The sequence below is a fragment of the Falco peregrinus genome, chromosome 1, assembly GCF_023634155.1.
Source record: "Falco peregrinus isolate bFalPer1 chromosome 1, bFalPer1.pri, whole genome shotgun sequence".
NCBI classification, from domain to species: Eukaryota; Metazoa; Chordata; class Aves; order Falconiformes; family Falconidae; genus Falco; species Falco peregrinus.
Genome location: NC_073721.1, coordinates 127,800,891 through 127,822,247, shown reverse-complemented (window position 1 = coordinate 127,822,247; position 21,357 = coordinate 127,800,891). Strand labels below are relative to the sequence as shown.

At 46.9% G+C, this 21,357-nt stretch overlaps 2 protein-coding genes across 3 annotated transcripts in view; one reads left to right on the top strand and one right to left on the bottom strand.

Moving 5' to 3' along the window:
• The window catches only part of IQGAP1 (IQ motif containing GTPase activating protein 1), an 80,718-nt gene extending 76,952 nt beyond the window's left edge, over positions 1-3,766 (bottom strand). For both annotated transcript variants that reach the window (XM_055817874.1, XM_055817884.1), the window contains exons 1-2: positions 3,615-3,766; positions 2,070-2,169 (exon numbers count right to left, since the gene is read on the bottom strand). In XM_055817874.1, coding sequence (XP_055673849.1) covers positions 2,070-2,169; positions 3,615-3,669 — 155 coding nt within the window. In that variant the 5' untranslated portion in view covers positions 3,670-3,766. The remainder of the gene's footprint in view (positions 1-2,069; positions 2,170-3,614) is intronic.
• A 3,348-nt stretch (positions 3,767-7,114) lies between these two features.
• On the top strand, positions 7,115-20,840 carry TUBGCP4 (tubulin gamma complex associated protein 4). The gene is made up of 18 exons (XM_055817895.1): positions 7,115-7,241; positions 7,433-7,561; positions 8,176-8,298; positions 8,813-8,866; positions 9,231-9,287; positions 9,868-9,947; positions 10,632-10,833; positions 12,788-12,953; positions 14,086-14,210; positions 14,890-14,940; positions 15,306-15,411; positions 15,755-15,862; positions 16,097-16,235; positions 16,702-16,879; positions 17,790-17,924; positions 19,054-19,170; positions 19,601-19,740; positions 20,054-20,840. Exons 1-18 carry the CDS (start codon positions 7,164-7,166, stop codon positions 20,064-20,066), a joined length of 2,001 nt encoding a protein of 666 aa, XP_055673870.1. The 5' UTR covers positions 7,115-7,163; the 3' UTR covers positions 20,067-20,840.
• Positions 20,841-21,357: the final 517 nt, after the last annotated feature.

The following is a 21,357-nucleotide window of genomic DNA, read 5'->3' as shown; positions in this document are numbered from 1 at the left end:
CTGACATGGAATTGAACGGACAAGCACCTCAGAAAGCATGTACTCTGATGCCAGTGACAGAAAGAGTCCACAAGTGATGGACCTAGGGCTCCTTCAAGCACAGACAGCGACTACAGCGCAACTCATCTCTCCCCGTCACCCAGCATTTGCTCCTAAAGTCTTTGGATTCAAAGGGAAGGAGTTACTTAGACATATAGTCAGATCTTTCTCACTACTTCAAAACTCATCCAAATCCATACGTACAGAAAATTATTATCTGCTAATAACTGAGCAGCCTCTGCGGATCCATAGTAGTGACAATTGTTATGAAGCACCTAAAAGACTATAGCATAAACTGAGTGCTCGATGCCACTTCAAAAATATATAATACGTTCCTGGTAAGGCAGCATAAACTACTGAAATCCTGGAATTAATTCTTCCTTTATACTCTGACAGTAGTGAACTTGCACGAATGCAGCATTTCCCACTCAATGAAATCACTACAGTAGAACCCATCTGTCTTGCCAGGGAAGACTTACACAGATTTATCCCAAATTCATCACCCAGCCCATGGAAGAGAAAGTTTTCTTGCTCTTAATCCATGTCATCTATATAAGGACAAAGACAGATTGAAGTATTCAGTGAGCCATGACAAAACATGCCGTTGACTACTCAGATCAAGGTTTTATGAATGTTCTGTACTTTCCTGCTGCTCCAGGAGTTATTTTCTGTGGCATACACATTCGCTAGTTTGCACAGATCTTCGCAGAAACAAGGAAACTCTAAGCTCATAATCCATTTCCCAACTAATTACAAAATGCAAACCAAAACATTACCCTTAACTTTCAGAAGTGCTGGGGGCAAAGGGAGTCACCAATACAAACATTACCTGACCTCTTTTTTAATTTACTCTCATATTATGTATTATATCTCAATAATGTATCTTTGGTCTCAATCTCAGCTTCAAAAAAACATTTTGAAATTTCAAGTAAAATATTCCGTTTATACAAAGGCATGAAAAGACCCAGCTGAAGGGAAGGAGTAGACAAAACTGGTCTGTCTCATTCCTATCCCCCCATGTACAACATACAGGATTGAGTATTTGCAAAAAGATTGAAAAATATTGAAAAAATATCAACCGTAAGTCTTCATGCATTCATTGTTAGTATCGGTTCTTTTTCCATATATAGCATCTACTGTGTTCTGATCATACTTCCATTAACTGAACGAAGAAACACAGCATGCTTACATGCTTATTAAACATGGAGATGACACAAAAGCTACACACATGGACAAGAACAAGATAAAAGTTATTTCAAAATATTTAACGAAGACCAGGAATAATCAAATGTGGCAGGATCAAGTGAAGGCAGCACACCTTCAAGGCAAAGGACAGCAACTCAGCAAAACTCTACTACATCACACCGTTACAAAAATGTAGATAGCATGCCACAACGTAGGATAGTAGCATATCTATCGGGGTACTCAAAATAATCCTTGTGCTTTTGTAAGTACGCATGTTAATGCCCTGTTGAACGATTCTTCTCTGTTTTGGCAGTGCACTTTCAGAAAGACACAGAGTGAGCAGAGAGAAGTCAGAACAATCCAGGCAAACGTACTAGAGAACTGTTAAACAGGATGCACAGAGAAATACACGAGAATTTGGTTTTCAGTCTAAGAGAAGGTAAGCGCAAGCGAAATACACTGTTACAATTTGAATTTGTAAAAGGTTGCAATTAAGATAAAAGGAATAACCCCTTCTTCATGTCTATTGGTAAGTAGCAAGGCAACGCTGCACCAAGACACACACAAGTTAGTTAATAGGGAGAACCCATCCAGTGATAGGAATACGGGAGCACTAGAGCTCTGGAGTCCTCGTCAGAAGAAGTCTGTAAGAACAGGTTAGATAAGCACACCGGGGATCAGTCACTTTTGTGGGGATTTTTGTTTGGGTTTCTGTTTTTCAAAATGAATCTCTATAGCTACTGGGAAACACAGACAAGAGGCAAGCTGCATCCAAATTATTCCCACTATCAAGTATCGCAACTTCTTTTAAAAGCATGGGCAGTTTCAAAACTACTTATTCTTACCTCTTTGCTTCCTCCAGATGACAAAGGTATTCATAGGCAACATTCTGGCGTCTTCTTTCATCCATTTCCTCTGCTGTTAACCTCTCATTATCCAAGACAGCTGCAAAGAGGCAAAACACATTCTCAGGTGGTTGAAAATTGAATGTAACTGAACAGGCACACCAAAAATCAGATCTAACCTTTCCCACAGAAGCTTATCACAGGTTTTATTTGATTCAGAAAAATGAAGGATGAAATATACCTATTCTTTGCAAGCAATAGAAGACACCTCGTCTCTTTAGCCTTCCTTCCTTGTCACACAAACTTGCCATCTTCCCTCCTTCCAATTTGTCAATTTGACTGATCCAACTTCTTCCATCTTCTTAGAAACAGTCCTTCATTTTCTTATTTTCTTCTAGCTTTGCCTTTCTCTTCCTCAAAAGCACATGTGCAACCACATGTCCCTCCATCTATCCTCCAATTTTGGTAGTCAAAGATTAAGGCAGGACAACAATATATATTCACATTACACAGTCCCTTCATGTCTTTATAGTGAATCTTGAAGACGGAAACACTACTCACAGTCCTCATCTGAAGGGAATCATTCGGAACCGCAACCTGTGCGTCATCTTTGAGCCAAGCTGAGGACCTACATAGGGCTACGAGCCTCAACCTTCCAGGTTCGGCGTGTTTAAAGCCTCAGTGATAAAACCCTCTCTTTCCACCCTCACTGCTAGACACCGCATCCGCGCTCTCGTGTCAAAAAACCCACAAAACCAACCAACAACTTCTTAGGTTTTACGGACCAACTCGACTAATAGGAAACGTCTCCGCACACTCGGCAACGGGGAGCTGACACCCGCCGTGCCCTCCACCAACCCTCCGGCAACGGGGCGTCAGCGACAGCCCCGGGGGCGTCAGCGACAGCCCCGGGGGCCGAGGGCCACCTTGGATCACGCGGCCGAGGGTCCCCGCGAGGCCGGCCCGCCGCCCCAAAGGCGTCTTCCCCCGCGCCCCAACGCCCCCGCAGCGACACCAGCCGAGCCCGCCCGGGAGGGGACATGCCCGCCCCGCTCCCCGCCCGCCCCCGGGTGCTGCCCAGGTACCCCCGGGCGAGCCCACCCCCCCGCCCCGAGCCGCCCCCGCCGCGCCGCAGGCGTGTGACAGGGGCGGGGCCGCCCGCTAAGCCCGGGGTCGCCGCGGAAACAGGCGGGAGGGAAGAAGGCGGCGACCCCCCCCCCGGCTCCCCCCGCCCCGCCCGCGGCGGACATCTTGGGCGAGGCACCGAGCCCGCCCGCGGCAGGCGACGGCGGGAGAGGCGATGGCCGCCCCCCCCTGCTCGCTGCCAGCGCCCGGCAAGGGAGGGGGGGCTCGGGCGGGACCCCCCGCGCCTCACGGCGCCCACCCCGCGGCGGGAGAGAGGCACGGCGGGGCCCACCGCCCCCGCGGGCCGGCGCCCAGAGCCGAGGCGCCGCGGCCGCCCCTCAGCGCCGGCCCCTGGGGGGGCACGGGCGGCGGCGGGCGGGGCGGCGGCTGGGCGGCCGCGCGGGTTCCCCCGGTACTCACAGCCATAGTGGGGCCGGGACATGGCCAGCCCGTCCACCGCCTCCTCCGCCGCCATGGCGCTGCGCTGGGCCGGGGCCGGCCGGGAGCTGGGCGCGGCTGCGGCCGTTCCCCTTCCTGCCGCTGCGGGTGTGGCGGGGGCGGAGCCGCCGCGCGCGCTGCCCCGCCCCGCCCCACGCGGGGGCCCGCGCCCCGCCCCGCGCCCACCCGTGACACCCCGCCGGGCCCGGGCCCCCACCCACCGCACGAGCGCCGCCCGACCGCGCGGTAACTTCACGTGGCTTCAGTAAGGTCACTGCTGCGGAGCCCCCGGCCTTGGTCAGGGCCGCGCCACCCCGGCGGGCAGCTCGGGCAGCTCAAGGCCAAACTGGCAGAGCAGGGGGGTCACCCTGAGCCCCCCAACAAGTCCCATGCGGCGGGGCCTCGCGGTGGGACACCACCAGCGTCAAGGTTTGCGTCCCCTCGGTGCCTGAGCTGTTGCGTCCTTCCCCGAGCGCAAAGGCGGGCGAGCTGCGGGACCGGGCCAGGGGACTCCGTGGCGGGTGGTCGCGCCGTGGGAGCTTCCCCATTACCGACAGACCCTGGTGCCGGCTGCAGTGGGGCTCCCGGCTCCCGGCCCAAGGGTGGGCTCGGGCGGTGGCATGGGGGCCGTCGTTGCTGGTGTTGCCTCGTCTCGGTCCCTGTAACCCTCTGCAGGAAGGATTCGACATGTTGCTCCTGTTGCTCTGTTACCGTGTCATCCATAATAACTTGTACTGCTTCCTTTTATCGCACTGCGTGCTATTTCCCCTTATTACATCGTAATATAATGAACTGCATTTCTTCTTCTATTAGACATGGAACTCCTTTTTGCTCGGTTTCCGATCAGCAGAACACCCCCAAGCCTCTGCCCAGCCGGTCGGCTCAGGCCCCCTTCCACAGACCCTGCTGGGCCAGACCCTCTGCTCCTGCTGGGCTCCCACGCGGCGTCAGCCCCCTCAGCAGCACAACCTGGCCCTGCTGGACTCGGGTGTGCCCTTCCCATCTGAACAACTCTGCTGGCCACGCCAGGGTAACCCACCTGAAATGTCAGCCCCCGTTTGAAGCAGGGTGCCACAAAACATCAGCACACAACAGCAACGTTCAGCAGCACTGCCGTAGGAAGTAATTGTGCCTGGAAAGTTCCGTTCCCCTCCGTGCATGTTAAGCTCACCTATTACCGTTGCTTTGCCTGGTTCTTCTTCAAGAATCAGGGTACTAAAGATGCCACCACATGTCCGTATCAATTAGTCCTGTGAATTTCACCGCCAGGACATACCTTTACTGCTTAAGCACAAATTAAGTAATTAGGTAGACCAATAGCCTCTATTAGGAAAAGCATCACCAACAGGTAAGGGAGGCAATCCTTCCCCTCTTCCCAGTGCTGGTGAAACCTCATTGGGTCCAATTCCAGCTTCCTCAGTGCAAGGAAGACATGGACGTAACAGAACAAGTTCAGTGAAGCACTACAGCAACTGATTAAGGGTATGGAGCACCTGACAGGAGAGGCTGAGAGAGGACAGGACAAGAAGCAATGCACTGAAATTCATGAAAGTCCACTAAAACATAAGCAGAAACGTTTCTGCTCTAAGGATGGTCTAACACTGGAACAGGTTGCCCAGAAAAGCAGCGGAGTCTCTGTCCTTCACGATACCGCTCACCTAACTACAGTCCTGCACAGCCCACTCTAGCTGACCCCGCGTGAAGGAAGCCAGGTTCAGCTGGAGACTTCCAGAGGTCACTTTGACCCTCAATGATTCTGTGAGTCCATGAAAAAGTATATTTACGTAAATTTAACAGGTCGGTATGAAGGGAGACTAAGTGAAAGATGTTTTTGTTGATTACAAGGGTTACATGTCACAGTTCAAGTTAGAGAAATAACTACATAAGTGAGTGCCAGACATAAATTACAAAACAAAAGGTTTTATAACAAAGTTATAGTAGTAATTATTAAAATTTATTTGCATTACTTCACATGTGGCCACTTTACAGTTATATAACAAAGAGACATTTAAAATAATGTTTATATGTAGATTGTGGAATGCAGAACTGGCTTTGTTCCCCCTAAAAATCCTGTAATATTTTTTGCAGTCTCACAATCCTACCTCCAAAAAAATCTCATAAACTTACTCTTTCCTATAAGGCCCATCCTGATAAGAACAATAAAATACTTATCACACTCATAAAAAACTCTGGCTGAAGCTCTTCAAGGTAATACATATTTGTGTTAATAAAAAATTACATTAATAGTAGTGTACAAAGTGTACATTGACTTAAGCATTTAGTCTTTACAGACTCCATATTTTTGGGTCCATAATTAAGCAATCACTACATATTTAACTACCTATAAGCCACCTACAGCACGCTTAGCTTTATGACCTACTGAAAGTAGTATTTAAATTCAGCTTTAATTAAAGCCCACCTGTTAGCACAGAACTTTTAGCCAGCAGCACAGGATCAGACCAAAGCCTTTTACACACAAGGGAAGGACTGCCACTGACTTCAGCACTGCAGACTGCAGCCAACAGCGCTAAACCTCAAAACTAGCTTCCCAAAAGCAGGAATGGCACATAGCTTTCCTGGCCCAGCTGTACGCTGTGATATCTATGTCAGTGATGAACAAACGCCTAGCCAAATTCCTCTGTCTTTATTCAGACAATAGAAGCTTTGTCAATATAAAGAGGATTGTTTTATTACACTGATGCATGACTGAATGATACTGTTGGGGCTCCTGAGTTACACATAAAAGATGCTGCAGAAAGCAAATGCACATGTCGGACAGACTTATCAAAAGAAAAAATTCTTTAGAAAATGAGGCAAAGTACTAGGAACTTAATCAGCCCCGTAAGAATGTAACAGAAGTTCTTCCTATGTTTCAGACCTCATTGTGACAAGCTGATCACAAACCAAACATAAACTTAAAATGGACAGTTAGCAGATATCTGGTACATGGTACTTCATGCTAATTTCTTCAAAATGAGGAAGAGTAAAAACGAACGTGAAGAAAAGCACTGCCAAAGGAAGGAAAAAGAGAACAAAATGATTGATAAAACACAGCTTACCAGATAACGCCACAATTTTGAAAGTGGGCAGTTTTGATTAAAATATTGCCTGGGTTAAGAGAGAAAGTGAAGGAAAGCAACATCTAATAAATGGGGAAAGGTAAAGCTGGCATCGACAACACGCTGACAAGTAACACGAGAAACTGCTAAAGAAACCTGGTAAGGAATACCAAACCGACAGATCAGCGCAGAAGGCTGCAGGTATGCCCCTGTCCTGGCAGGGCGGGCCAGCACCGGCCAGCACCGCAGCCGCCCCCCGCAGCACGCCAGGCCAACAGGGCCCAGGAGCGGCCCAGGGCTGGGCCCCGCTCACAGCTCGGTCCGCTCGGCCGCTCCCGGTGACTCTTCCAGCAACCCGGCCCTGCCCGCCGCCGCCGCAGGGCCCGGCCCGCCGCCGCTCCCGCAGGGGGCGCGCGCCCTTCCCGGCGGCCCTTGCGCCCTCCCAGCAGCCCGCGCGGCGGCGCGCGGCAGGATGATCCACGAGCTGCTGCTGGCGCTGAGCGGGTACCCGGGGGCGGCCTTCACCTGGAGCAAGCGCGGCGGCCTGCAGGTACGGCCCGGGACCCCCGCCTCACCACCGGCCCGGCCCGGCCCGGCCCGGCCCGGCCCGGGACCCCCGCCTCACCACCGGCCCGGCCCGGCCCGCCGCCCGCGTCCCCTCTCCGCCGCTCGTGTCCCGCCGTCTGTGTGTCCGTCCCTTCACCGCCGTCCGCCCCCCCCTCACCACCGTTTCCCCCTCAGGTGTCTCAAGAGCTGCCGTTCCTACACCCCAGCGAGACCAGCGTCCTCAACCGGCTCTGCCGCCTCGGTACCGACTACATTCGCTTCGCCGAGTTCGTGGAGCAGTACACGGGCCACGTACAGCAGCAGGTGGGGCCGCTGCGTGTCCTGGGCAGAGCGCACCGGGCACCCGGCTGGTCGGGCCGCCCGGCTGCTCAGCGCACGCCGGCACACGGGTGTCCTGCAGCGCTTACCCGCACTAGCACGGAGGGGTGCGATTCCCCAGCAGAGCTCCAGAAAGCGCTGTGTGGTGCAAACAAGGGAGGGTGCAGCACGGCAAAAAATGAACCAAATATAAAATCTCATTCTTGGGGAAGCATGCTGCAATAATTTCTGGTCACTGCAGGCTGGGCAGGGTTTGTGAGGTGTATAGGATGCACATCCCTGTGATGTAGTAAACCCTCCTTGTGGCAAGCTTTGAGATCCAAGAGGCATGGCGTAGGTACAAAGAAGCACTGAAGTTACCAGTGATTCCCAGCACTTGCATGCGTCCACAGAAGAGCCAAATATAACTCTGCACAAGTAACCCTCCTTGTGCCAAACTTCTGCATTTGTTGGGTGTTTTTCTGGGCACTTTCTGGTGGGCTAAGGTGTGTTCCAGCATGTTTGGACCACTGGCTGCTGTATAACACTGCACAGAAACTCAGTTACTCTTTTGACCTGCGCTGGAGGGAGCTGACATAGATCTTACTGTTTGGTTTCAGGACCATCATCCATCTCAGCAAAACCAGAGTGGATTACATGGCATTTATTTGCGAGCCTTCTGCACAGGTCTCGATTCAGTGCTGCAGCCATATCGACAGGCACTACTTGACCTAGAACAAGAGGTAAAAGAGAGAGACTTGGATCAAGAGGCGGTCCAGCCGCTGGCAGATTGTGGAAAGTTGTAATTTCTGGAATTAATAGGCTAAGTAGTAGCATCTAAAGAGAAGACAAGGTACTCTGCTTTCCACATCAGGAATATTTTCCAAAATATTCCTCTGAGGTGCCACTGAGATGATTCTTCATCCTAATAAGTATTATGTTCCCTCTGCCTTCAATTCAGTGCCCCACCTGCCTCAGAGCCCAGTGCTGTCTTAGACTGTTGTGATTTCTGTTTTCAGTTGTAAAGGTTTTGATTGATCTCTGCTAGATTAACAGCTGTCCTGTCTTGGGTACTGTCACCATCCAGTGGTTGTTACAGCCTAAAATGGGGGACAGCCCAAAAATGGGGGGGGGGGGGGGGGGGGGCGGCAGGGGGAAGCTGTGGGAACTAAAGGTTTGGAATATAGACCCAAACGTGCTTTTTTACTTATCCATACCTTATTTTAATTTTCATTAATTGCTTTGTTGTTCTTTCAGTTTCTGGCTGACCCACATCTTTCCATCTCACATGTTAATTACTCCTTGGACCAGGTATGTCATATTAATGAACAGGTAGTATTCTTTCTCTGTGCTCTTTGGTTACTCTTATCGCTCCTTGAGTCTACACTTGCACTTTGACACAAAGCTTAGGTCCTCCACCTTGACCCTCACATCTTCCTCACTGTCTCTGTTTAGCCTGAACTGCAGCTGCAATACAGTAACTTCAGGCATCTTGGTCCGATGGAGGGAGGACAGACTTCCTAGAGATTTTCATGTCATGTTTCTAATTTGTGGGGAAAGTCAGATGATAGTTTCATTAAATTAATGTAATCAGCTGTTGTCCGCATTTACTCATGTATAGTTTCTCTCTCCCTTCATAGCAACCTAATGCAGTATTTTGCTCCTTGTTCTGCAGTTTCAGTTACTCTTCCCCTCTGTGATGGTCATGGTTGAGCAGATCAAGACTCAGAAGGTACAGTAGTAACATTGTAGGTAGTTTCTCTTAACAAGTTTCCTCTTGAGCTGATGAAGTTCTTTCTGACCCCATCCCAGACCTTTAATACTAGAAAAGAATGTGTTTTCAGTAATGGGTGCCCTATTCCTCTAGTACTACTGTAAGTACTGAGTAACTATTTTGCAAATCCATTTACACTGGATTTGACTTTTGCATTATCAGCATGATCTTTGATGATTTGCATTTTATAATCACAATATATTTCATAGTATGAGCTGCTGCTGGTTGGGATTTCCTCTTTTCTGCGTGTTTTCTCCCACTGTCACAAGAAGAAAAAAAAAAAAAAGGCAGAAGCTAATGTTTTCAGAATCCAGAGAAGCTTGCTTTTTGTTAAGGGAAATTTTTGAGAGAAGCTTGTGTGTAGAGTCACACATAGAAGGCCTCTTTCTTCATTACATTATGTACATTACATCGTTCTTTCTGTAAGACTTCTGCAGCTTGTTACAGCATTTTCTTGTTAGCGTAGTGTTTAAATGTCTGAAAAGGTCAGTAAAGATCCAAATAACAGACCTAGTCTAACCATGTTTTCTTTCTGCAGATTCATGGATGTCAGATATTAGAGACAGTCCACAAACATAGCTGTGGGGGGTTGCCTCCTGTTCGCAGTGCTCTGGAAAAGTACGTAGATACTATAAAGCTACTATTACTTCATTCTTTTGTAGTAACTGGAGTTAGTGTCAGAGTATGCATCTTACTTGTGAAAAGAGTGCATGGAAAACAGGCTTGTGTGATATAAAAGTAGGAGAGTCTATGCAAGGAAAACTGTCACGGTCCCCAGTGTTTATCTAAAGCAGGCTGAAGGCAGGGATTCAGGCTTTCTCTGGACTTCGGAGACTTGGGCCTGAGGGAAGTTCAGACCCAGTGTTTTCTTCTGAGGTCTGCTTGAACCGTATTGCATATGGTAGACCTGTTACTGGTTTTTTGATCCTTCAAAAGGATAAGTGTGCCTGGGTGAATGTTACTGGGTCTGTATGTCCTTGGGGAGAAAGTCAAGACTACCTAAGAGATAACTTGTGTTCATGCTGAAACGGTAATTGAGTAGAAACAGCAGGACTGGGAAGGTACCGCAGATCTCTATGGAGAAGTCACATATTCAGAGGATATGTTTGTTTAGCTTTGCAAAACAAAGCTGGTCTACCTTCCTCTGTTTAAAAAGAAAAAAAAAATTATAAAATTCCACATTAGCCATTTAGCACTTGCCACGTTGTCTAGCTGACTAACTGGACTTTCCAGAGTGATGTATGATGAGGTTTTGATTGCTGTATGCAAAGGCCCCACTTGTCTTGTTTCTCTTGACCTCAGGATTCTGGCTGTGTGTCATGGAGTCATGTATAAGCAGCTCTCTGCATGGATGCTGCATGGATTGCTGCTAGACCAGCATGAAGAGTTCTTTATCAAACAGGGCCCGTCTTCTGGGAATGTCCCTAGCCAACCTGAGGAAGATGACGATGACCTAGGAATTGGAGGACTTACAGGAAAACAGCTACGAGAACTGCAGGACCTGGTAAGACTGCAAGTTGTAGCTTGGCATCCTTTGGTCCTTAGGGAACAAAAGAAGAAATGTATTGTCTTCTGCTTCAGTGCAAGCTGTGCTGGACTGGACGTACACTGGGACCTTGAAGGGTGGGAATCAACAGAATATTGTAATAGGTTGCAGCTAGGCATAAAGGACAGAGACATACGGTTTGGCACAGTTGGATAATCTCGGGGCAGAAAGCCCTGTGGATGGAATCCATAACCTGATGCCAAGTGACTGGCAGTGCTGTACTCACCCTGCTCTTACTGACTCGGTCACCACTGTGATCTGCTCCACGTAGGCATTGGTGGTAGTGTGAGCAATTGTCAGGGAAAGGGTGTGGGGAGCTTGGGCGTGGACCTGATTTGCACCCTTTCTGTTGGCAGCCGGGTCAGGTACCTTTCTTGCACAACCATCTGTTGTGCAAACGTTACCCAACAGGATAATAGCACTGACATTACTGGGGAAAAATGTGCTCTGTGGGACTCAAGAGGATGCTAAGAACACGCGCAGGATGCTAAGTTAAGCAAGGGAGCAACCTGTCAGCCGTAACTCCTCCTCGTGTAGATGGCGTACCACTATAGTGCCCTCGTGCAGAGCAGCTTCCTCAGTGGAGTAATCTCCCTCACTTCGTGCATCTGAATAGTGTCTGCATCGGGAGCAGTGAGGAGCAACTGCAACTCTGTAAATTCACGCTCTAGTTTACTGCAAGAAAACATTTCCTGGGTACCCGTGGTGTTAGTGTGCTGCATGCAGCTTCGCTGTGAACAGGCAGAAGATTCACCCCTGAAACAGCCTGTGTTGCACACTCATGAAGTACCCTGTGCAGACAGTCTCTGCTGAGGACAGGCTACACACAGGCAAAACCAAGGGAAACTTTAAAAGACAGTGAAAAATCTATTATTTCACTGTATGTGATATAGGAAGAATGTGAATACTGGCAAGTCTTCTAGATCCATGGTGGAAAATGTAGGCACCAAGACAGCCTAATAAACTCTCTTCTTCGGTACTATTGATTAACAGTATTGGCAATTCTTCAGTCGGAGAGTAAAGTAAGAAATCCTGAGTGTTGATGGGACAGATGGATAAAATACTTGGGTATTTCCTCAACTAAAAGTGTCAGAAGGATCTTAAGAATTGCTGAGCTTCTAACATCAGTATACAAACTTGCAATGAACTCTCCTATTAAAATGAAGAATTCTGTAGATGGCAAATGTTCTCACAGATTTGTTAGTGCGGTGCTTTTTGGATTATGGAATAAGGAACCTAATTCTCCAGTAACAAGAGAGCCAAATTAAATAATCAGTATTGCTTCTCTGAAGGAAAATCTTGCCTCTGTACTTGGAGTTCTTTATTGATATATTCAACTAAAAGATCTTACTGCATTGCTTTAAACACCTTTTGCAGGAACTGAGAAAATTGCCTCATTTATGCTAGCAGGCCTTCAGCTCTTTAACCTATTTGCTTGCCGGTGGATGTATTTACATTTGGCCTGTATCACAAGCGTTATAGCAGTGTTAAAATGTACAGGAATGGGTGTAGCAAACGGTTATTTTTGGTAATGCTGTTAACATTGTTACGGCTGCAAAAAACCTAATGTAATGCAGTTGCAACAAAAATTTCTTTTGCTGATGTAACATTATCCTTTGGGAGAGCCAATTTGCTGCTATTCCACAAAGGTTTAGCTTCTCCTTTTCCTGCTTCTGCTCCCCTCTCTGATGAAAGCAACATCTTCTCTAGGGAGATCTAGTGTACCGGAATTATAAAGAAATTTGCAGCCTTACTTAAATGAGGCAGATCAGGTTTGCTGCCTTTCTGCTTACTTGCAGTGTACTTGGATTCCCCCTCCCACACACACCACATCACCCTTTATACGCTTTTTCTATCTGGTTTTCTCACACTTTTTTTTGTTTGATTTCTTTTCCCCCGGGGTCTCTAACAGCGCTTGATTGAGGAGGAGAACATGTTAGCTCCATCTCTAAAACAGTTTTCTCTGCGAGTAGAAATGCTGCCTTCATACATTCCTGTGCGAGTTGCTGAGAAAATCCTTTTTGTGGGAGAATCTGTACAGATGTTTGAGAATCAAAATGTTAACTTGACCAGAAAAGGTAAGGAATGTCTTTCTTGTGGCCTTTGCTCAGTTATGAGTGCCTGAAAAGTATCTTCCAAAAGCCTGTGTTAACTTATTCCTCAACAGTTGCTGACTATTGGCTGATATTCTTCAGACCATACGGATGGTTTTGCCAGGGCAGAGCAGTGGTCCCAGTGTTCTGTTTCTTTCCAAGGAGCGGTATAAGAGGATGAGTAGATAATAGCACTTTCCAAACATAGTCTCCAGGTTTCCAGCAAGAAGTCACTATGTGATTTGCTCTGGATAAATAAAGCGATTGCGAAGGTCGTGTTTTCTTTTCAGTTTGTATCCCTGCCCCCGAAGGGTGCAGACAGACACAAGGCACATCTTGCTCTGAGTGTTGCATTGCAGAACAGTGTCGTAGGATTAAAACACGTCCACAAACATAAGAGATTCATTGTAAAGTGGTCTCAAAGGTGGCTGCGGAAGACAAGTGATCAAGATGGAGCCTTTAAGACAAGCAAGAGAGAGAATTCCAGCTGGCGGTTCTCTTTGAGAGATAAGTTTACATTGGAGATGGTTTTGGAAATGTATTCCTCCACCATTGGGGAGGACTGTGGTGGTGGCTTTATCGTGCTTGTCTATGCAAAAGTACTCAAATGACTCAAGGGACACTGCAGAGAACAAAGGACTATTGAATTAGACTATTTGCTTGCTTTAGCAGAGGTGAGGTGAAAAGGAATTTGTCTAGCTTAGTTGGTTTAAAAAAAAAAATAATTCCCAAGTTCAAGCAGTGGGATTGATTTGAAAGGGGCTGGGTGGGTGGAGAACCAAACCAACTGGTTAACGTGGCGCAGAAGTTGTGGGTTCAAAGATGTAGCTCAGCCCTAGGAAGGGGGCTGTTAGCGGCTGTCATTTACATAGAAAATATTTGGGTTTTTACTCATACCACAGCACTGCCATGGCAAGTGTCTGTGCCGTAACTGTACTAGCAGTAGTAGTCTTGTACCTTGGTACTTGTACTTTGAGGCCTCCTCAGCCTCGCATTCCTTGCCAGACCTGAGGCGGTGCTGCGGGGACAGCCTTCTGCCCCGCTGTGCTGGAAGGGCTCTGCGCTTCTCCAAAAGGCATTTCTTTTTATTGATCAGAACACTCTTCTCACTGCACAGGCTCCATCCTAAAAAACCAGGAGGACACTTTTGCAGCAGAGCTACACCGGCTCAAGCAGCAGCCGCTCTTTAGTCTGGTGGACTTTGAGTCAGTGGTTGACTGGATACGGAGCACCGTTGCCGAGGTGAGGATCCTCGGAAGGGTCATGGCTACGCAGGCTGAGGAGCCCTTCAGTTTTGTGAAGGGCTGGGAGGAGGAGGGGGCTCTTTAGCATCAACGATTGAACAAGCATGTGAACGTTGCAGGGAGCTTTCATGTTCTTATGGGGCTCAAAGCTTCGTGTTACCCCAAGCTGCAGTGACAAAAGGACATTTACAAATGCTGTGGGCTTTCATGGGGGAAAGAAGGGAAATGTCATGTATTTTTTAATTTCACTTGAAATTACTTAAGAACTTTTTATCGTGCTTTCAGCATAATAGATGGTGTCTCACTGGGCAGATTGTTTGCTTTGGCAATTTTAAATCTTTTTTTCGTTTGAGGTGGGAGGGGTATGGAACCTGAGAAGATGAGGAGGTTAGAAAAGTGAAAACAGAGCTGGGGTGGAACTGATTTCCTAAGAATTTGGTTATTTTTTGCTATGGATCTTAATGTTTCTAAGAGTTTCTTGCTGGTCTGGTGTGCATCAAGAGTGTTCTAACTAGTAGCATGGGCTGCCTACGCACAGACTCCTAGTGCATTCTCTTGTGCTTTGTATAGCATTTTATGTAGGTGCTTTTTTGTGTGCGTCACAAGTATTTTAAGACAGCTGCTGTTCTCACTGAATGGGTTTAGATAAACCTGTTTGGTTATTGTTTCCTCACTAGCATCTTTGGAAACTGATGGTGGAGGAATCAGATTTACTAGGACAACTGAAGGTAACGTAACTGCTAGCTTAATATTCTTTTTTTTTAATGGCTCTTTCCCATTAAATACTGTACTGTCTTAGATTCTGTGCTTTATTCTTTTAGGTAAAGCTGTTTTCATTTCCTAGGTTTCAAGAACGAGCAGAGTGTGATAAATTTAGTAGAGACAGAGTTAGAGGGGTTTGTGTATGTGGCTTTGTAGTTTGCATCTTGAAGCAAAAGCAGCGTAGACTTTTTGGGCACTGGGTGAAATTCAGAGCTCTGCAGCTGTGTTTTGAAATGGCAGTTGTCCAAGCAATAATAAAAATGGATGCTATCAGATAGGAATTCTGCTTAGTTTTTCATATGCTTATATACAAAAAACTTAATCTCCACAGATTATAAAAGACTTTTACCTTTTGGGAAGAGGTGAGCTGTTTCAGGCCTTCATTGACACTGCACAACACATGCTAAAAACACCACCTACAGCTGTAACTGAGCACGGTGAGTGTTGCTTATTCACTTACAAACTGTCCTCGCTGTGGTATAGCAGGGAGGTGCTTAGCCACGTCCAGTACAGAAAAGCTCTGTCATCCTCTAGATGTTGTCGTCAGTTTTGAAAGAGCAGCACTTGTGAATTAGCATGTCTCACAGAGTGGGTGAAAATAACACCTCAGGAACTTTCAGGTGGCAGGTTTCTCTCCATATTTGAAACCGCAATGAAATGAAACGAGTGTAAACAGCATGTCGGGGTTGTCTTTTATGGCCAAACATAAATAATTAATGGGTATAAGATCAGCACTAGCTGCAGCATCTTGTCCTGATATCTGTGCTCTCTCGTTGTCAGATGTCAACGTTGCATTTCAGCAGTCTGCTCATAAGGTGCTGTTAGACGATGACAACCTTCTTCCTCTGCTTCACTTAACCATTGAGTATCATGGAAAGGAGCATAAAGGTATCTACTTGTGTATTTAGTAGTGAGTTAAGAGGGGAGGTGATGACGTTGTTTTCATGTCCTATTGCTCACCCTTCTCTGAAGTTCAAGAAAAATTACCATTGTCCCTTTGCAGCCTTATGCGATGGTCTAGCCTGCATTGGCTCTTCTTACTCTGTTTTTCCCCCTTTTCTTCTTTGCCATGGTTGTCTTGACTGAGAAGACGACTTAACTCAGCACCTCGTTTGTTTTCAGATACATCCCAGACTCGTGATGGGCCTTCCCGAGAGTTATCCCCACGTGAAGCCCCTGCGTCTGGGTGGGCAGCTCTGGGCCTTTCTTACAAGGTTCAATGGCCACTGCATATTCTCTTCACTCCTGCTGTTCTGGAGAAGTAAGTACTAGGTATGGTCTCTGTATATTTACCTGTAGGCTCCCTGACCGCAGGCACTCCCTAGTGTGTTGGGGTTTTTTTTCCTCTCTATGGAGAGAAAGGTAGAGCCCTACTTCTTGCCCCTTGAACTTTAAAATGACTCTTCACACTTACTGATACTGAGGGCGCTTGTGATGACAGTTAGACCTGCAGGATGCTGACAGACCGGCGCTATTTAGGAACAGTGCTGTTCTGACAAAACATTGTCAGCTCTTCCCTCCTTATGGTGAAATTAACTTTTTATTTTTTAGGTCAGTTACAAGCAGAAATATGTTACCCTGAGATAGGCCACCACCTGACCTACCCTACCTGTTGGCAGGCTGCCATCTCCTCTCCCTTTTTCCCGTCTTGGGTGCACATACTGGAAAACCTTAACAACCCAAGGAAGGTTTTCATCTTAAACAGCTTTGTGGTTTTTTGACTGTAGGTACAATGTTGTGTTCAAATACCTGCTGAGTGTGCGACGAGTCCAGGCTGAGCTGCAGCACTGCTGGGCTCTCCAGATGCAACGCAAACACCTGAAATCGAACAGAACGGATGCCATCAAGTGGCGTCTGAGGGACCACATGGCCTTCCTTGTGGACAATCTTCAGTATTATCTGCAGGTCAGGATTATAGAGAAAGGTGAAGCGTATCAGTTAATCAGGAACCAGCAGAAGTGCATGGAGGGAGCACTCCAAGTCCTGTCTTTCAGGGCTGAGATTCTTTGTGCTTTAAGGAAATCAGGATTTTCTTTGGAATGAGTCTAGAACTTTCTCTGAGTTCCCAGGCTTAGTGCTACAATTAAGTTTTGGGGCTTGTGAATCAGTGAGTGTTACTGGAAATGCAGGAGTTTTGTGTCTCTAGTGCTACGAAACATTAGTGAGAAGCCATAGTCATCTCTGAAGTAGCAGCATTAAGATACCATCCTGGCTTCTGCCCTTGTCGCTTTAAGTGAATTCCAGTTTAAGTGACAAGTTGTTTGGGGTTTTGGTTTTTGGGGTGTTTTTAAGAACTGAAGCCATATTCTGACCATTTGAAGTAAAAAATACTTTTCAAGTTTAAACACCGGTTAGTTACTAGTAGCGTGGGTTTGTGAGAATGCGGGGTCACTGTAGCCATAGCAGCGGGACCGGGGGCCTGGCTTCCGGGATGCTGCAGTGACCTGGCTGAGCTTTTGCACTGCGGCCTCTGCCCTCAGACTCCAGATAGTAGCTCCCAGTGTAAAATTCAGAGGTGACTATGGCTACAGGCAAAGACCTTTGTTTATGTGCTAGCTATATGCTTTTTCAGTAGTTAAAGAAAGCGACTATGTCTCTTTCTACTTAATACTTAAGCATCAAAAATTGTCCCCGCTACCCCACGTTATGTACTACTGTTGTATATAATTCCCCATTCAGCAGGCAGACAGAAGGTGATCTTCCACCTTTAATAGAAGAGTAGCAATAAGGAAAGTTTCTTACACCAAACTTCTGGCTGTTTGGAAGTACTCCCATTCCTCAAGACAGTAATGAAATTTCTTTACGTATCCATCAGGTGGATGTACTGGAATCTCAGTTCTCACAACTTCTGCAGCAGATAAATGCCACACGGGATTTTGAGAGTATACGATTGGCTCATGATCATTTCTTAAGTAATCTGTTGGCTCAGTCTTTCATCCTCCTAAAACCCGTAAGTAGGTCTTGGTTTCATCTCTTTCTACAAATTCTCCAAGCCACCCTAAGAAACACGCCTTTTTGAACAGCTAGGACAAACCATCTCTTCTAAAACAGATCGGTGATAATCTCCTGCAGAGCAGAAATCACAATTCTAGGAATAAAGCAGGTATAAACTAGAAGAGATAATTGAATTAAGATCATTTAATATACAGTCAGTGAGTGTGGATGCTGCATTCCTGCCAGTTTTAAATCAAGATTATTCCAGTGTTCAGTTAAGCTTATTATCTTAAATTTCGTTGCTGTGTTTTTCTCGCAGGCAATTTATTAAAGAACTACTAATTAGTGTAGTACTGGGAACTGTATTCCTGAGGGACTCATTCGGAAAAGCATTAGATTAAGAAAAATTCCCTCTTGTACCTTAGAGAATAAAAATAGCTGAGATATTCCTGAGTGGACTTTAAGGGTCTTTTCATATTGTTGTTTTAGTAAAAAATATGTTACAGTGTTGCCAGTATTTTTATTAACCATGGAGCTTCACAAAAATATTCCCGAAGAAGGTTGGTATCAATGAGACGCAGTGATACCGCCCGTCTTGGCTGTTCCGTTATTTTCCTCAGTCTCCAAGGCTGTAGCGTAAAGGTGGCAGAATGCTCATTATCCACTCTGGAACTTTTAAGTGTGCCAGTAGTTATGTCTGAGACATCTGGGCTTGCTTAACACTCTCGAAAGCAAGTTACCTTCACCAACTGATACAAAAGAAATCCCAAGTTTTGAGAACAGTGAAACCGAGGCCTTGACCCCCAGCTCGTGCTGTGCTTTATTCTTCCCCCTCAGTGCCGAAGGGCCTGCTGGTTGCGTAGGGGAGCCAGCGTTCGACGTCTGCCTGGGTGGGTGGCTTATGCCAATCACTGCTTCCCCAGTAATATCTGCAAAAGGCTGGAGGTGGGGTGCAGCATAACATTTACATCCTTTCTCTGTAGAAAACCTTATAAAAATGCTACAGGTGCCTTAACATCTTACTGATTGGGAAACGTTATCAGCAACATCTTCATTATAAGCGCTGCAACTTTTCAGGTACTAACACCTTTCTCTGGGTTTGGACTCTGTTTAAACAACCATCTTGTACTTTTTATCCTCTGCAGGTTTTCCACTGCTTAAATGAAATTCTGGATCTCTGCCATAGTTTTTGTTCCCTGGTCAGTCAGAACCTGGGCCCACTAGATGAGCGGGGAGCTGCGCAACTCAGCATTTTGGTGAAGGTGACTGTTTCCATGCAAGCATTTGCCGGAGCAGCCATCTTGGCTTTAGCAGCTGCAGAACCAGAGCAAGTTTGAGCCAAGACCTCCTATGCAAGTGCTTGCAATGATTTTAATTAATTAGCTCTTCCCGAGTAGAAAACTCTGTGTGCACAGAGAGGAGGAATAGGGGCAGATACGCAGAAATAACCCTATTGGAACAGGAAGGGGGTGGCTACCTGTCGGGGTGGTCCCCCTCCTTGTGGGTACCGAACACCTAGTAAAGCTTGCAGCTGACAGCTTACCTCATACTGGACCACAAGCATCACTTCTTTGCAGCAGTTATTTTCTTTAGGCTGTTAAAGGATTGTTTAGGCAGGAACACAGATGAAAGGCTGGCTGGCTTGTGCTCTTGAGTGCCCAAAACTGACAACTGACTTCTTCTGACTTACAGGGATTCAGTCGTCAGTCGTCACTGCTCTTCAAGATTCTCTCTAGCGTTCGCAACCATCAGATAAACTCTGACTTAGCTCAACTGCTGTTGCGCTTGGATTATAACAAGTACTACACCCAGGCTGGAGGAACCTTGGGCAGGTAGGAATAGCTTCAGGGTTGCCTGTAGCATTATCCCGAGGTACTTGAAGTACAAAGTGATCTGAATGATCGTAAGTAATTTTTATTGTGTAAGCCAAAATAATTGGCAGCAAAGTGTTGCTGAATGCTACAGCAGAAAAGTAACTAAGCAGCATGAGGTAATTCTTGGTGTTCGTATGCTTTCTCCCCTTCGAGTTTGTTTTGGCCTGCGGTTGAATTAGCTTCTAGCTCATACTGGCTGAAAAATGCCGATGGGGGTTGACAAAGGGAGTTCCTTTCAGTGTGTAGTTAATACTGTGCCCTTCTCTTGCAGTTTTGGGGTTTAAGCACTAAGACCTTTTCTTCAGGCTGTGACCTGCGACATGTCAAGCAGTGGAGAGGGGTGCTCTTGAGAAAGTTTGGACTCAGCTGCGATTTTCTTTGTAGCCGGCTCTTGCCTGGCGAACCGCTGTTTTGGAAGGAGTGGCAGGAAGTGTCACTTACGTGAGGTTGCCCAGTGGCTGCACAAAGCTACTCTGCTTTTTTTGGAGCTATTAAGAGCATGCTTTCTGCAGCCCTGCATGTACTTATAAATGCTTCCAGGGAGCCAGTCTGTGCTGCTTCAGAAAGCGCAAAAGCAGTAAGAATTGCAACATCTTGATTCTTCAGCTGGAGTACTTTGGGGGGTGGAGTGGGGAGGGTGTGAAGTTCTGGCTGTATCACAGTACACGATGTCTGCTAATCAAACACACACCTCCAGCTAAACGATGATTGCCTGAGCAGTTTGAGGTGAAGGGGGAGGGAAGCAGAGGTAGATTTTAAGAATCTCTTCGCATGCAGTGCCCTGTTCCAGCATATCTGTAGGTAAAGGTGCCCTCGTGTCACATGCTCTCTACAACATAAACTTAATGCAATTTGTGTGTTAAAATTACTAGACAGAGGAGCTTTGCCCTATCCACAGTACAAAGCTCCTGCTGCTGGCAGAAGAACATGCTGGAACTGAAACTATGGAAAAACTTAACTAGGATGCCAGCCCTAAATGTACCGTGTTCATGCAAGACTATTTAGAATGCTACTAGTGACTATCCTAATGAACCAAAATAAAACCACCTTGTCATGCAGTTTTGTGGAGTATTGTCAGTGTCTGCACCCAAATGCAAAGGGACTAGAGCAGCACAGCATCCTGTTTCAGTGAAGTGCAGCATCTGGCAGGAACTTCTGGCACGTTACTGGGATTTCCCAGCCTTGCTGTACCAAACAGACTGTCTTGCCTTAAGTCCATGTGGCCGAGTGGCAGAAGAGTCCTCTGCTGTCACCATCACCAGGGTGTAGGATCAGGTTTCCCAATTTGAGCACAAAAGCAGCCTGTCGGGCAGCCAGCCTTCCCTTCCCAGGGCTGGTGTTTTCACACTGTCCAAAGCTGCAGCTCTGGGGAAAGTTACACATCCTCGGGGGAAAAATCCTCTCTGCTCTGTCTGTAACAACAGACAGCATGTACATGGCATCTTCAGTCTGCTACAGCTGTTCACGGTAGGACTGGGCCTGATGCAAAGTTTAAAATCCTGTGACCATGAAAAAAGCCGGAGAACTGGAGAAAGGGTGGTGGAGTTTGGGTGTGGGATGTACAAACCTGCCCAG

What these genes read in the sequence shown, in the direction of transcription:
- TUBGCP4 (XM_055817895.1), top strand. Translation starts at nt 7,164, where the DNA reads ATGATCCACGAGCTGCTGCTGGCGCTGAGCGGGTACCCGGGGGCGGCC. An exon ending in ATCTTCAGTATTATCTGCAG is followed by an intron (nt 16,880 to 17,789) that starts GTCAGGATTATA and finishes CGTATCCATCAG; the next exon opens with GTGGATGTACTGGAATCTCA. An exon ending in CTTTCATCCTCCTAAAACCC is followed by an intron (nt 17,925 to 19,053) that starts GTAAGTAGGTCT and finishes TATCCTCTGCAG; the next exon opens with GTTTTCCACTGCTTAAATGA.